This window comes from Anolis carolinensis, chromosome 4, assembly GCF_035594765.1.
Source record: "Anolis carolinensis isolate JA03-04 chromosome 4, rAnoCar3.1.pri, whole genome shotgun sequence".
Taxonomy (NCBI): domain Eukaryota; kingdom Metazoa; phylum Chordata; class Lepidosauria; order Squamata; family Dactyloidae; genus Anolis; species Anolis carolinensis.
The window spans coordinates 5,107,811-5,123,547 of record NC_085844.1 but is presented as its reverse complement, the minus strand read 5'-3'; the positions used below and the strand labels follow the sequence as shown (position 1 = coordinate 5,123,547).

Genomic DNA, 15,737 nt, shown 5'->3' with positions numbered 1-15,737 from the left:
TGGGTTCAAATTCCAGGAAAGGAGATTCCACCTGAACATTAGAAAGAACAGGGTTGTTGTGTGTCTTTCGGGCTGTGTGGCCATGTTCCAGAAGCATTCTCTCCTGACGTTTCGCCCACCTCTATGGCAGGCATCCTCAGAGGTTGTGAGGTATGGAGAAAACTAAGCAAAGAGGTAAATATATATCTGTGGAAAGTCTAGGGTGAGAGAGGTCAGTGTGAATGTTGTGTAGTTAATCACTTTAATTAGCATTGAAAAGCTTATCTGCTGTCTTCTTCCTGCCTCAGATAAGCTTTTCAATGCTAATTAAAGTGATTAACTACACACATTCACACTGACCTCTCTCACCCTAGACTTTCCACAGATATATATTTACCTCTTTGCTTAGTTTTCTCCATACCTCACAACCTCTGAGGATGCCTGCCATAGATGTGGGCGAAACGTCAGGAGAGAATGCTTCTGGAACATGGCCACACAGCCCGAAAGACACACAACAACCCTGTGATCCTGGCCATGAAAGCCTTCGACAACACATTAGGAAGAACTTCTTGACCTGCAAGAGCTCTGTGTTGTCCAAGGCTTTCATGGCCGGGATCACTGGGTTGCTGTGAGTTTTCCGGGCCGTGTGGCCATGTTCCAGAAGCATTCTCTCCTGACATTTTGCCCACATCTATGGCAGGTATCCTCAAAGGTTGTGAGATCTGTTGGAAACTATGCAAGTGGGGTTTATATATCTGTGGAATAATGTCCAGGGTGGGAGAAAGAACTTTTGCCTGTTGGAGGCAGGTGTGGGTGTTGTAATTAATCGCCTTGGTTATCCTTTGTTGGGAGGCGTTAGCTGGCTCTGATTGTTTCATGTCTATAACTCTGAACATGACATTAGAGAAGGAATTCCCCTGTCTTCTGAGTATTGTTTTTTTTTATTTTCTGTCCCAATTTTAGAGGGTTTTTTAAATACTGGTAGCCAGATTTTGTTCATTTTGATGTCACACTGAAATCCATTGTTTCATGTCTATAACTCTAAACATGACATGAGAGAAGGAATTCCCCTGTCTTCTGAGTGTTGTTCTTTACTTTCTGTCGCAATGTTAGAGTTTTTTTTAATACTGGTAGCCTGATTTTGTTCATTTTCATGTCAGACTACACAGAGAAGCTTTTGAAATCCACAAGCATGTGGACAATTTCAACAGAAAGGAGGAAACCATGAAAATGAACAAAATCTGGATCCCAGTATTAAAACAACTCTAAAATCAGGACAGTAAATAAAGAACAACGCTCTGAAAACAGGGGAATTCCAGAAGGAAACCATAAGGGGCAACTAACAGCTAACACCTTCCAACAAAAGGATTCCCCCAGGCAGGAAGCAGCCAGGCTTTGAAGCTGCAAGGCCATTCAATGCTAATCAAGGTGTCCAATTGCAATATTGGCACTTGCCTCCAACAGACACCCTGACCTTCCACAGATAGATAAACCCCACTTGCATAGGGTTGTTGTGTGTTTTCCAGGCTGTATGGCCATGTTCCAGAAGCATTCTCTCCTGATGTTTCACCCACATCTATGGCAGGCATCCTCAGAAGTTGTGAGATATAACCCATATAATATATCTCGCAACCGCTGAGGATTTGCTTTGGCAACTGCCTGGTTTTCTTCTGTGCCTCCTGCTTTCTTGCACATAAGTAAAGGGAAAAAGAGAGCAGGAAAGTGGCACTCTGCACATGGCTAGAGATTGGGTTGCTGTCCTAAAGAGCCCTTAGCGCAGCTCAGCCACGCTGGACTTTGCTCTGCCAGCCGGGTCTGAAGTCGAATCAGAGATAAGGCAAAGCTGAAATGCCAGGCACGTGGGGCTAGACATTGGAAAGGAGCCTCGATTGGATTTTCCTAAATATCATCAAAATAAGCTTGGGTGCATCTACACTGTAGAATTAATGCAGGATTCCATAACATCGAGCCTTGCAATTCAAGTAGTGTCAAGCTGCATTAATTCTACAATGTAGCTGCAATCGTGGCCATGTGTCCCTCTCCACATTCAAAAATGATCTCATGCACCAATTGTTGGCTTCCTGAACCAAATATGGGATTTTGTGGCATCTAATTTAGCCAATATAAAAGGAAAAACGCCCCAACTCTCAAATAGATAACTTACATTAATACTACCTGTCCAATGTCTTCTTGTTATCTGCTGTCACATCTGTGTTGTTTTATGTTTCATAAATGAGACCCTGTATATAGTGGTTTAAGTCTCGGACTAGTTGATTTGTTTCCTAAGAGCTTTCCCAGCCATGCATTAAAATTGGAAATATTATGGCATGGACAACCCTATCTTTAGTATTTAGGTATGTATCTTTACACTTCATGATCTTTAATCCCACCTTCATATCTGCCTTTCCTTGTTCTTGTCTTCTTCTGCTTCCTTGTCTGGAGTCTCTTATCTCATTAACGATTGAGTCAAAGTAGGAAAATCTTGAACAATTCTAATACCTTCACCCTAATCTTTAAAGATGTGTAAATTATCGGTGGTCATTGTTTTTATTTTCATGTTCGGTTACAGAAACAAGATTTAAGACCCTCGAATAAGGGATATATGAATAAGTATATAAGGATCCAGATCTTGCCTGGTCTTGGAAGCTAAGCAGGGTCAGACCTGGTTAATACTTGGATGGGAGACCACAATGGGTACTAGGGGCTAAAGGCTGTATTTCAGAGGAAGGAACTGGCAAAACCATTTCAAATTGCCATAACTCTATAGGCCCATGAACATTCACACAGTAACCTTAAATGAGGCCAGGGACTCATGGGATTTGTAGTTCTACAGGGTCTTTAGCTTTCTGTGCAGAGTGCTGGTAATAATAATAATAATAATAATAATAATAATAATAATAATAATAATAATAATAATATATTATCATATGTATTATAATGTATTATATAATGTACTAGCTGTGCCCAGCCACGCGTTGCTGTGGCGTTGTCTGGTGGTGTTGGTGAGAAATTGTTGAGGTAGTGGTGGTATTGAATGTCTGTTGTATGGTTGTCTTTATGTTTAGTATGCACACTGAAGTGGATTATATGGCAGTGTGGAGTCAAGATAATCCAGTTCAAAGCAGATAAGATAAGATTCTAAATGGGTTATATAGATGTGGAAGGGTCTTGAGTCTACACTGCCATATAATCCAGTGCAAATTAGATAATCTGTGGAAGAGGCCTAAGTGAGGCCTAACTGCCTGTGCCCTGGGCTGAGTGGGTTGCTAGGAGACTAAGTGGGCGGAGCTTAGCCTTCAAACTGGCAGCAATTGGATAAAAACTATTATTCCTCTCCCTGTAATTAGGACTTTATTTTTCTTTTCTTTTTGTTGTATCAACCTAGAACCGTGAATGATGGGTTGTGTTGTCAAATTTCGAGGTTGGGGGGCCTGTAGTTTTGTTGTTTTGTCCGCTGCCCTGATGCCATCACTCTTTTATATATATAGATTATATAATGTATGATTATAATGTATTATATTATTACATGTATTATATGTATTATTATATGTATTATACATATTATTCAATATGCTGGATTTCGTATCACAAAATCACAAGTCGAACACTTGAGTACGAAATCCAGCATATCTATCTTGTTTGCTGTGTCATAATAAAATAATAATAATAATACATCACACAGTCCTAAACGCTTGGGAAGTGTTCGACTTGTGATTTTGTGATACGAAATCTAGCATATAGACCTCATTTGCTGTGTCATACTCTCTTTGTGTCAATAATAATAATATTAATAATATGTTTGATGGTGCCTCATCAAATTACAACTCCCAGGGTTCCATAGCATTGAACTATGGCAGCTCCAGTGGTGTCAAACTGCTTTAATTCCATAGTGTAGATCAATGATGGGCAAAATTTTGCGCTTGGTGTGTCAAAATAAACCAAAAAACCTAGCATGACTTGGGTGGTGTGTCACTTTGAGAAAAAAAACCCATAATTTTGAAATATGTATAGTTTAAATAACAAAAATGTATAATAGTAATATATAACTGTATTTAATAAATCAAAAACTATATACTACCCTTATTTCCATGTACAACGATCTATGGTACCTCTTGCAGTTTCCACGCTGATTTCTCTCTATTCTAGTTTCAGTGTAGTCATGAATAATGAATAATATAATAGTAAGAATATGATAATATACTACAATAATAATAGAATAATAATAGAATGATCTATCTATATATATAAAAGAGTGATGGCATCATGGCGACCCACAAAACAATAAAACTACAGGCCCCCCAACCCCGAAATTTGACAACACAACCCATCATCCACGCCTCTAGGTTGATACAACAAAAAGAAAAGAAAAATAAAGTCCTAATTAGAGAGAGAGAAATCATTGCTTTTATCCAATTGCTGCCAGTTAGAAGGCTAAGCTCCTCCAACTTGGTCTCCTAGCAACCCAATAAAAAATAATAAAAAAACACTAAAAAATTAATACAATAAAATACTATAATAACAGAAAATAACTAAAAATAATACAAGAAAATAATAAAATATAATAAATAAAAATATAACTTACAATAAAATTAATAAAAAATGCAAATAACGTCAAATAAAAATTACACAACAATTTTTAACCAATACCACCACCACTTTGTCACAGCAACGTGTGGCCGGGCACAGCTAGTATATATATAAAAGGGTAATGAAATTTCGGCCTAGGACAAAACAACAAAACTACACATCCCAGAAACATTAAACTTGGCAGTACAACCCCTCATCCATGCCTCTACGTTCATGCAACAAAAAGCTCCAGCTACTCCAGAAAACTGCCAGGCTTTGAGACTGCAAGGCTATTCACTGCTATTCCACCTTGCCAACAAAGGATTCCCATTAAGCCACAGCAACGCGTGGCCGGGCAAAGCTAGTATAATATATATATAACTGTAATGTGCATAATTCTCATGGAGTAAACAACAAAACCACTGGACCAAATCACACCAAATTTGGCCACAAAAGACATTAGTCATCCAATCAATCTGCATGCGGCAGCGTGTCAGCAAAAATGGCCAGGTGTGTCAGTGCTGACACGCGTGTCATAGGTTGGCCATCACTGGTGTAGATGCACCCTTATGGTAAAAAATAAATTAAAGGGAATTTTTTCCAAGCTTTATTTGATGCCAGCAGCAAGAATGAACAGATGGGCTAAGCACATAGAGACAAGAACTTCTCCCTGAATGGCAAATATTTCCAAGGAGCTTGAAAGCCCTGTGTTTACTAGGCCTCCACTGAAGCAATGTTTGACAAGCATTAACGTGGTTATTCTCATTTCCGCTGTGGCCCCGGCCTTGCTAACAATGGTCCATCTGGGCTGGGAGTCAACAAAGCAGCCTAGATTGCAAGGAGAAGAGATGATGATGATGCAACCGGGAGAAGAGCAGCATCCAAGATGAATCACAAGGCGTTTTAGGCGAAGGTCCATGAAGATAGATAAATAATATGGGAGTGTTGGCTCTCATGTTGGCAGGGCATTGTATTAATCCCTGGTTTTAGGGTTGTCTGCACTGTAGAATGAATCCAGTTTGACACCACTTTGCTGTGGCTCAATGCTATGGGAATCTGGGAGTTGTTGTTTGATGAGACACCACACTCTTTGCCAGAACTGCAACTCCCAGGATTCCTTAACACAGCAATTAAAGTGGTGTCAAACTACATTCATTCTACAATGTAGACCTCTAAAGGTGCAATCTATGGTTCTACTTTAAAGTTCAGACTAAACCCCAGAACAGGCTCAATGCTTCAATGAAACAGAAGCTGTGTCTCCATTGGGACATACTGCCATCCCGCATGGCCTTCTGCATTTGTCCTTTCCTGAATTTCCCTTGAAATGTTGCCTCACCGCACCTTGGATTTCAAGATGTAATCTCATAATTAGCACAATCCCTCACAATGCCATGAGAAGATTCTGAGGACACACAATAGGTTTGTGCAAGAGCCTCTGGGCCTTTTCTTGTTTCACCTTGATATGATCTGCCTTATGACATTACTTTATCCCTGTCACCAAAGCGGACCCCTCCCTGAGGCTCCCATTGAAATGACCAACCTCCTAAGTGTTGCCAGGTGAGTGTATAGCGGAACCAGCAGCGTCCAGTTAACACCATGTGCAAAAGACTCAGACCAGGCAGAGGAATTGAAAGAACAAAAGGAAACTTTACTTGTTGAGTTGAAGTCAAATAAACAGTTCAGCAATCATACAATGTCCTTGTAGTTGCATAGGATCAATAACTAATCAATCAGCATTCAATATATATCCAGCATAGCATATTTAAACTGCTACTTGACCGTAGCCAAAGAGCCTGTCTATTTCTGTGCTCTCCCTGCAAGCTCAAATTCCAACTGACAAATCCAGCCATCTGCCAGCAAACTGATACATTGTTTGAGGCGTGGCTTGCCTCTGCAAAAAGAGCTCAGCTTTCCTTTTGCAGAGATCTCTTGCAAACAACTTTGCAAGGATTTCTTTACACACACACACACACACACATAGCAATTTTGCGCAATACTAAGCACCCTTTGTTTCTTCTGGAATGGCACCCATTATACTGCCCGATTGTCAGAGTAATTTTAAGCAGCACAGCAGCAGTTGGATGGAATCAGTGGAACGCAGAACGAAGAGACATCCGAGACGATGGTAAAACTATATACAAGTTTTACTGAAAGCAGTAATAATCAAGACAAACAGACTTACAGACAATGGACACAGGACAGCACTCGACTCAACTCAGAACAGAACAGAACAGATCTGATGCAATCAGCAATGCACACACACTTGTGTCTGGACACTCCCTGGTTCCAGCCACACATCAAGGACATCACAGCTTCTCAGTAACTATGTTACACTCTGGATGATGCAATCATTATGCAATACAGGCAAGACACAAATTTCATTTAAACACTACCAATACACAAATCAGCCCATTATCGCTTGCCACATTCCTTCCCAACTGCACCCCTCTCATGGGTGGACCAATAAACTGACACAATCTTCAGAATAATCCAGTTTCCTGCCAGCCTCAATGTCAGATGAAGCCCTGGACCAACCAGGGAGCAGATCCTAGGTAAACACTAGGATCGCGGCAGCCTTGAATAGCTGTCAAAATGCAATAAATATGCCAAAGTGTTGTCAAAGACTTTCATGCTGGAATCTCTGGGTTTCTGTGAGTTTTTTTGGATTGTATAGCTATGTCCCAACAGTATTATCTCCTGACGTTTCACCTACATCTGTGGCTGGCATCTTCAGAGGCTCTGTTAGCAGTGAAGCAAGTAGCGTATCTATCTATCTATCTATCTATCTATCTATCTATCTATCTATCTATCTATCTATCTATCTGTGGAATGTCCAGGGTGGGAGAACGGACTCTTGTCTGTTTGAAGCAAGTATGAATGTTGCAGTTAGCAAGCTTAATTATCATTGAGGAGCCTTGCAGCTGCATAGCCTGGCTATTGCTGCCTGGGGGCATCCTTTGTTTGGGAGGTGTTAACTGGCACTTGGTTGTTTGTTGTCTGGAATTCTTCTGTTTCTGAGTGGTGTTCACTATTAACTGTCGTGATTCTGGTGTTTTTTAATAATGGTAACAGACAAGAATTCTTTCTCCCACCCTTGACATTCCACAAATATATATGCACCCCACTAACCACATTCCCCAGACCTCTGAACAAACCTCTTAGGATGCCTGCAATAGATGCAGGCGAAACATTAGGAGAGAATGTTACTGAAACATGCCATACAGCCCGAAAAACTCACAGCAACCCAATATGCTTATGTATTTGCAATTACAGTATGTCAATTCTTTGAAGTGCTGTCTCCACTGACATCCTCTCTAGCCATTGAAAATAAAGCCTCGGATTTTTGCCTTCAACCCGTCTGTGTTTTATTGCGCCAAATTGCTCTGTGTGTGTGTGTAAAGAAATCCTTGCAAAGTTGCTTGCAAAAGATCTCTGCAAAAAGGGAGCTGAGCTTTTTGCAGAGGAAAGCCATGCCTCAAACAATGTATCGGTTTGCTGGCAGATGGCTGGGTTTTGTCAGTTGGGAATCTGGGCTTGCAGGGAGAGCACAGAAAAGACAGGCTCTCTAGGTACGGTCAAGTAGCAGTTTAAATACGCTATGCTGGATATATTGAATGCTGATTGATTAGTTATTGATCCTATGCAACTACAAGGACATTGTACGATTGCTGAACTGTTTATTTGACTTCAACTCAACAAGTAAAGTTCCTTTGTTCTTTCAATTCCTCTGCCTGGTATGAGTCTTTTGCACATGGTGTTAACTGGACGCTGCTGGTTCCGCTATACACACTCGCTAACATGTTTCATAAGGCCCTCTGGAAAGCTTGACATGCCGGGTTTGGAATATGCAGTTCTTGTGGAAGCTGAAATCAGTCAATACCTCCACCATCTTCAGTATTTAAACATGTCCAGAATGTTATCTCCCAACCATTTCTTCTACCCAACTCCCAAAGCCATAGGGATACATAGTTGCCAGACCTTCGACCATTTTTGGTCATATTTTCTGGACACATTCTTGCTTGTTCTTTCCATTGAATCGAACTGTGGTGTCCCAAACTGGATGCAGGATATTTAAGTGTGGCAATCTTCTCTCCTCTTAACCTTCTCATCCATAGCTCCCTAAGCCTCAAAGGGATTCATGGTTTCCAGTATTAATGCTCTGCCAAACTTAACTCCTTGTTGTTGTTCTCTGCCTTTTATGGCAACCCTAATGCGAATCTATCACAGGGTTTTCTTGGCAAGGCTTGTTCAGTGGGAACTCGCCTTTGTCCACTTCTGAAGCTGAGACAGTGAGACTTTAGTCGCCCAGTGGATTTTCATGGTTGAATGGGGATTTGAACCCGGGCCAAGAGTCCTGTTCCAATATTAAAACCACTACATCCTGCTGGCTCTCATTGACTTTTTGACCATCTTAAAAACAATTCCAGTGTCCAGTTTTGTACATGTCGGTAAAACATAAATTTATCAATGTGTCTTTTACAAAAGTTAACTATTTTGGAAAAGTTAACTTTTAATAAGTCAACTATTTTTCTAAGAGATGTCTCTGAAACATTTTGTGAAAGGTTTCCAAGCATTCATTGAATATTTGCAAGATAAGAAAGATAAGATTATGACCGTGGGACTCTAAAATTAGATGAAACATAAGGGCAGTAAAATAAGATATATAGTAGGTAATATGTAATAGAGCAAATAAAATTCATAACTACATCCATTTGTAGGAAAGTCGGAAGTCAATGTCCTTTTTTCTTTTCTCTTTGACTTTTTGATAGTTTATTGTTGTTACTCTGCTTTTTTTTAGTAGCTTTCTGTATTGTTTGGTTTGTTTCCCTTTATTATATAAGTTGTTTTAGAAGAGTTGTAAATTCTTGATTTAAAAAATATGCAAAAAGAAAACAGTTCCAGGGTCCCTGGGGTACATGTTTGTATTTCAAATTGTGGAAATTTCCAGGATATCGATCTGCCTTCATGCACTTGGGCCTGTGAGCAAAAGGTAGCGAGGAACATTGCCAAAAATTCCCTAGAAAAACATAAGAGGAAGGAAGAAAATACTCCAAAACACACTCCAAAATGCTTTAAAAATGCATTTAATAAAGGAACTAATTCCGCTATGTGCATGTATGCAGAACAGTTCTGAGGAAAATGGAAGAAACAGGAGCACAACAGATGTGTTGTTGTTGTTGTTATGTTTATGTTTATTTGTATCCTGCCCAATCTCAAGTACCTTTCACACTATGTCCATGCAATGCTTTGTTGTGCCAGCTGTCAGCTCTAGTTTGTAGTGCAATCTTCTTGTATCAATTACGGCACCATGATTCCACTTTAACTGCTATGACTCCACATCTTATGGAATGGCTCCGGGAGACCTAGAAATTCATAGAGAGCCTACTAATAAAATCTGCAAACAATCACATTAGGAAAAACTCAGCCTGCAAATATGGAGGGCCAATGGTGTATATATATGAGCATGATACAGAAAAGGAGCCAAGCTTTATTTACACACTCAATTGTCTCTTGCGTGATGGACTCTTGAGATTTTGTTGGTAAAATATTTTGATTTATTTTTAATCTTAACTTTTCTTTGTTCACCTTTCTTCTTGAAAACATGGCTCAGATCCTTCCCAGACTTTTGCAACCTGTTACACTTGATTTCCCATTTCCAGACATTGAGTATCTCAAGTCGGTGCTTCCTCCGACCACGGAAGAAGCCTTCTTTGAATACTTGCGGACTGTGGATGCGTCTGAAGTGTCCGTCTCATCCGTTCCAGAAGGCTCCGTTGTCTTCTCCAAGGTGAGTCTCACAAGGAGGAACATCTCTCAGCATGGGAAAACATTGCAGCAGCAGCATCTCAAGATCTTCTTTTCAAGAGGGCAAGACATTTGGGTATTCTTTTAGGGTACATCAACATTGAAGAATTAAGGCGCATCTACTAATTGCCATGGCTCAATGCAATGGAATCCTGACAGCTGTAGTTTCACAAGGTCTTTATCCTTCTGTACTAAAGATTGTACCTCACCAAACTGCAATTCCCAGGATCCCGTAGCAGCTAAAGTGGTGTCAAACTGCATTAATTCTACAGTATAGATACACCCATAGACTGTAAGGAAACTATCCAAGGTGCTGAACTTTGTCTGCCAATTATATCAGGACATTGGATAGTTCTTTCAAGTTGAAATAAACCCAAGCTGGATTCTCTGCAACCTGAGTGTTGTCACTAGGATTGGTGTCACCTCAGGTCATGTGTCACCCCACGACTCTAGTTTTGGGGGCCACTTGCTAGTCCTTCCCAAGAGAAAAATGTCAGAGCTTGAGAGGTTAATTGAGACAAATACCTCTTCTCTGGTCTCAGTTTCCTCTCCTTCCAAAGACAGTGACATGCTTATCAAGTCTCACGGAATAGTAAATAGTCATCAGTCAATCTCGGCAGTTCAAAGCCTTTTTATTGACACTATCTACAACTATTTACATAAAGTGTAACTACTATACATGTCTTGTTCCGGACAGTTCATAATGGCGAATGCAAGCATTTGATATCAGTTAAGAAAACACCTCCCACATTCCATTGTCTATGACGTGTCTTCCTTCTACGTATGCAAAACGGAAGTCTCCTTCTAGCAGTAAATCAATGCTCTATGCACTTAACTATTTCAGCACTAGATTGCTAACCAAAGCAAACACACATTCACTTTAACAATGAGTGAACATTTCACACACTACAAAAACCATGACTCTGACAAAAAAGGCTCATAAGGCTTGGCTTCCAGACCTTTGACCATTTGGACACATTCCATGTTGTACATCTCCTCCTTTGCCCAGAATTGCTTTGCCTGGAATTGTTTTGCTCAGGGTTATTCCAAGTGAAGTCTGACTAAAGCAGAAGAGAGTGGGACTATTGCTTTCCTTCATCTATTATTATTGATACTATTATGTTTATATTTGTTATTTTTATTTATATCCCACTTTTCTCTCCATAAGGACACTCAAAGCAGCTAGATCTAGACCAGGCATGGGCAAACTTCATCCCTCCAGGTGTTTTGGTCTTCAACTTCCAGAAATCCTGACCAGCGTATCCTGCTGTTAGGAATTGTGGGAGTTGACATCCAAAACACCTGGAGGGCCAAAGTTTGCCCATGCCTGGTCTAGATACTATACTACTGATACAGCCTTGAATCACATTGGTAGCAGAAAGAGGAGCAGCCATATCAGCAGGTGGGATGAGATGAAGCAACTACAAGTGTCCTCCACTTATGGACTGGGGGGACTCTACGGAAAGCTTTTTCAATCCAACCTTCTTAACTTCTAAGATTTCCTCTGACTTTTTTTCCTTTCAGGTGCCTCTCCTTCAGGTGAAGGGCCCTTTACTCGTGGTACAACTCATAGAAACCACCTTGCTGTGCTTGGTGAACTATGCCAGGTGAGGTGGGCATGTTGGGTGTATAAGTCGCTTCTGGACAATGTACGTAGCTTCGGGTCTTCAAATTTGAATTCCTTTGTTGGGATAGATGGATACAAAGTTTGGATACTGTCATTCACCTTGATCTTTCCTTCCTCAGCCTTGTGGCAACCAATGCCTCCAGGTTCCGACTAGCTGCGGGTCCAAACAAGAAACTCTTGGAGTTGGGGCTGCGTCGGGCACAGGGCCCGGATGGAGGGCTCTCTGCATCCAAATATTCATACCTTGGAGGTAGGCTCAACCTCCCTGCAACACACCTTTGGTAGGCTGCTAGGCCCTGTCTGATCTTGGGAGCTAAGCAGGGACAACCCTGGCTAATACTTGGATGGGAAACCACCAACAAATGCTAGGTGATACTTCAGAGGAAGAGACTGACAAAACCCTTCTGGGTGTCCCTTGCCTTAGAAAACCCTAAGAAAAATTATGGCATTACTAGATGTCAAGGTGCATGTATGCAAAATCAAATCTTGATCTCTTCTTCCCAAATACTGCAGGCGAGAACTTCCAGAACATAGCTATTTTTGGACTGTGTTAGGGATTCCTCTTCTTCAGAAGAGGAAGGGGAGCAAGAAAGTGTTCATGAATTAGAGGGGCAGTTAGAATCTGAGGAGGAGATTTTGCAAGTACCCATGTTTCAGGAGAGGCGAAAGGAAACAGAGCAGAGACGTCGTTCAGCTAGAATAGCTGCCAGAAATGCAGCTGAGCAATTGGGAACTGCCCTGGCAGCTGTGAGTGGACTCAGGGCTATAAAGCAGAAGCAGGTGCAGCCAGCTCTTGCTGGTCACAAACTGACTCTTCGCTCCCCTTGTGCCTGCTTTGAGTCTGCATCTGGGAAACTGCTCCTAAGGATTTATTGCTTTTTTTTGTCTGAAATAAGACTGCTATTTGATTTGGGAATTTATCAGAAACTAAGAACTGTGTTTGCCCTGACACTTCCTTGCTTTCTTTTGCATTATTCCACTGAGTGTGCTGTTCTTTATGTTTTGCTGAAGTAAAGCAGTTTTCATTTACTTACCACAGTGTTTTAAGGCTGTTCTAGAAAGACAGAACAGAACAGACTGTCACTTTCATAATCCACTAGGCAGCTATGCTTAAGGACTCTGGAAGTGGCAATCCAAAAACAACCTTATCCAAGCCTAGAAGGACTAGCAAGGAATTCCTGTCAATTTACTATAGGCTATATTTCAGAGGTAGAAATTGGCAAAGCCACCTTTGAGTTTTCCTTGCTTAAGGAAACCCCGTTAAATTCATGGGGTCACCAAATTCAACAAGTGATTTGAAGGAACATGCATGCACAATATCTGACCTTGGTCTCTCATCTCTAAATGATTTGCCTCCTGGTTAGTTCTTATGAAAACAGTGTTCCAGTGACTACCTACACAAGGTCCACAGTTTCTCATGGTCCTGTTTTGCTCTCTCCCAGGCTTTGACTTCACCAGCAACGTCTTGGCCGGGAAGCTTTTTGGGATTCCCGTGAAAGGGACTATAGCTCATTCGTTTGTGTCTTCCTTCACGTCAATGGGTGAGATAAAACCACGGGTTAGTATTGCCGCTGACAAATTGAAGGGGGAAAGGACTTACTTTGGTTGGATGAGTGACGCATTTTCCCAGGGCATTAGCCATTCCTTCCAACATTTCATTGGTGGAAACCAGGGAACAACATGTGGCCCAACATCAGAATGCTGTCAAGATTTATGTATGGGCAAAGTTATTAATGAGGAACAGCACATAAGCTAGCAGGTGGCTTATTCTTTAACAGGGAAATGCAAGATTTCCCCATCTTCTTTCCATTTCTAGTCTTGGAGGGTCAGGCTCCTGGCAAGAGGAAAGAGCCATCTCCAAATTTCTTACTAAAGCAGCAACTTGATAAAATTCCTGATTTGTTGCTTCAATTTGCAAATTTGCAAATACTTTCCAGAGCAGGCTGTTAGGGATTGTGGGAATTGAAGTCCAAAACACCTGGAGGGCCGAAGTTTGCCTATGCCTGCTCCAAAGGGTCTGTGTATGGAATTCCTTCTTCATTCCCAAACATTGGAGTGGCAGGACCCACCTTATGCTCTTTTTTGCAGGTAACTTGCAAGTCTGTTCCCTAAATTTGCAAGTCTGTTCTCATTCATTAGTCCTTAGGGTGCAGCTATACCGCAAGTTGGAGTTTGGGGAGCCACCATAGAAAGGCCTTGTCAAACTACAACTCCCTAGCCTTGAGCCATGGCAGTTCAAGGGGTGCCAGGCTGCATTAATTTTACCTACGGCATGCTGTCGTTTTAAGAGTCTTGCTAGAGATGAAGGTGGGAACACAACTACAGGAAGCACAGAGGAAGAAAGTAGTATAAATAGTGTCAAACTGCATTCGTTTTACCATGCAGATGCACCCTTTTACTCTACTCCTGCCTTTCCCTTTGTCTCAGCTTTTAGTAGAGGCTAGTTTGGGATCCCAAGAGGCCATCCAGTCCAACCCTCCTCTGCATGCAGGAAAAACACAATCAAAGTATCCCAGAGCTGGAGGACACTCCAAACAGACATCCAGTCCAACCTCCTTTTTCATGCAGGAAAAGCACAATAAAAGCGTCCCAAACAGATGTCCATCCAGCCTTTGTAACAACAACAGGAACAGGAACAGGAACAGCCTGTTGCCATGCAGTACAATCTTCTTCCACCATGCAGGCAAAGCACCTCAGACAGATGGCCATTCAGCCTTTGTAATGATGATGATGATAATAATAGTCATCATTGTCATCATCATCATCATCATCATCATCATAAAAGCAGGAGAAGCAACCCCAGTTGCTATGCAGTCCAACCTTCTTCCACCGTGTAGGAAAAGCGCAATAAACACACCCCAAACAGAAGGCCATCCAGCCTTTGTAATAATAATAATAATAATAATAATAATAATAATAAGAAGAAGAAGAAGAAGAAGACATTGACAAAATCACGATCTGCCAACTGCAAAAGGCCACCCTACTGGGATCTGCACGCATCATCCGAAAATACATCACACAGTCCTAGACACTTGGGAAGTGTTCGACTTGTGGTTTTGTGAAACGAAACCCAGCATATCTATCTTGTTTGCTGTGTCATAATAAAATAATAATTATAACAACAACAACAACAGTAGGAGAAGCAACCCCAGTTGCCATGGAGTCCAATCCTCTTTCACCATGCAGGAAAAGCACAATCAAGACACCCCAAACAGATGGCCATCCAGCCGTAGTAATAATAATAGCAGCAGCAGCAGCAGCATGAGTTGTTTGTTTTCCAAACTAAAACCTCTGTATTCAGGTTAAATTGCCATGTTGCCACTTTGGGTTGCAGTTTGGACACTTGGTCTCTAAAAGGTTTGCCATCACTGATCTATACAGTAAAATTACAGCAATTTGACACCACTTTCACTGCCATGGCTCAGTGCTATGAAATCCTGGGAGATGAAATTTTACAAAATCCTTTAACCTTCTCTACAAAAGAGTGCTAATGACCCACCAAATTCCAAGTCCCAACACTGAGCTATGGCAGCTAAAGTGATGCCAGATTGCATCGATTCTACATGCTAGATCAGGCATGGGCAAACTTTGACCGTCCAGGTGTTTAGGACTTCAACTCCCACAATTCCTAACAGCCTACCGGCTGTTAGGAATTGTGGGAGTTGAAGTCCAAAACACCTGGACGGTCAAAGTTTGCCCATGCCTGATCTAGCATGTAGCCTTCCTCCTTTCATTCTGTCTTCTACCTTCCAATACTGTA

General features: G+C 41.3%; 1 protein-coding gene across 2 annotated transcripts in view; it reads left to right on the top strand.

The window, feature by feature from the left end:
* The window catches only part of naprt (nicotinate phosphoribosyltransferase), a 35,349-nt gene that overhangs the window by 553 nt on the left and 19,059 nt on the right, over nucleotides 1–15,737 (top strand). For both annotated transcript variants that reach the window (XM_062979923.1, XM_008120908.3), the window contains exons 2-5: nucleotides 10,206–10,333; nucleotides 11,875–11,957; nucleotides 12,097–12,227; nucleotides 13,420–13,535. In XM_062979923.1, the coding sequence (XP_062835993.1) occupies nucleotides 10,206–10,333; nucleotides 11,875–11,957; nucleotides 12,097–12,227; nucleotides 13,420–13,535 (458 nt within the window). The remainder of the gene's footprint in view (nucleotides 1–10,205; nucleotides 10,334–11,874; nucleotides 11,958–12,096; nucleotides 12,228–13,419; nucleotides 13,536–15,737) is intronic.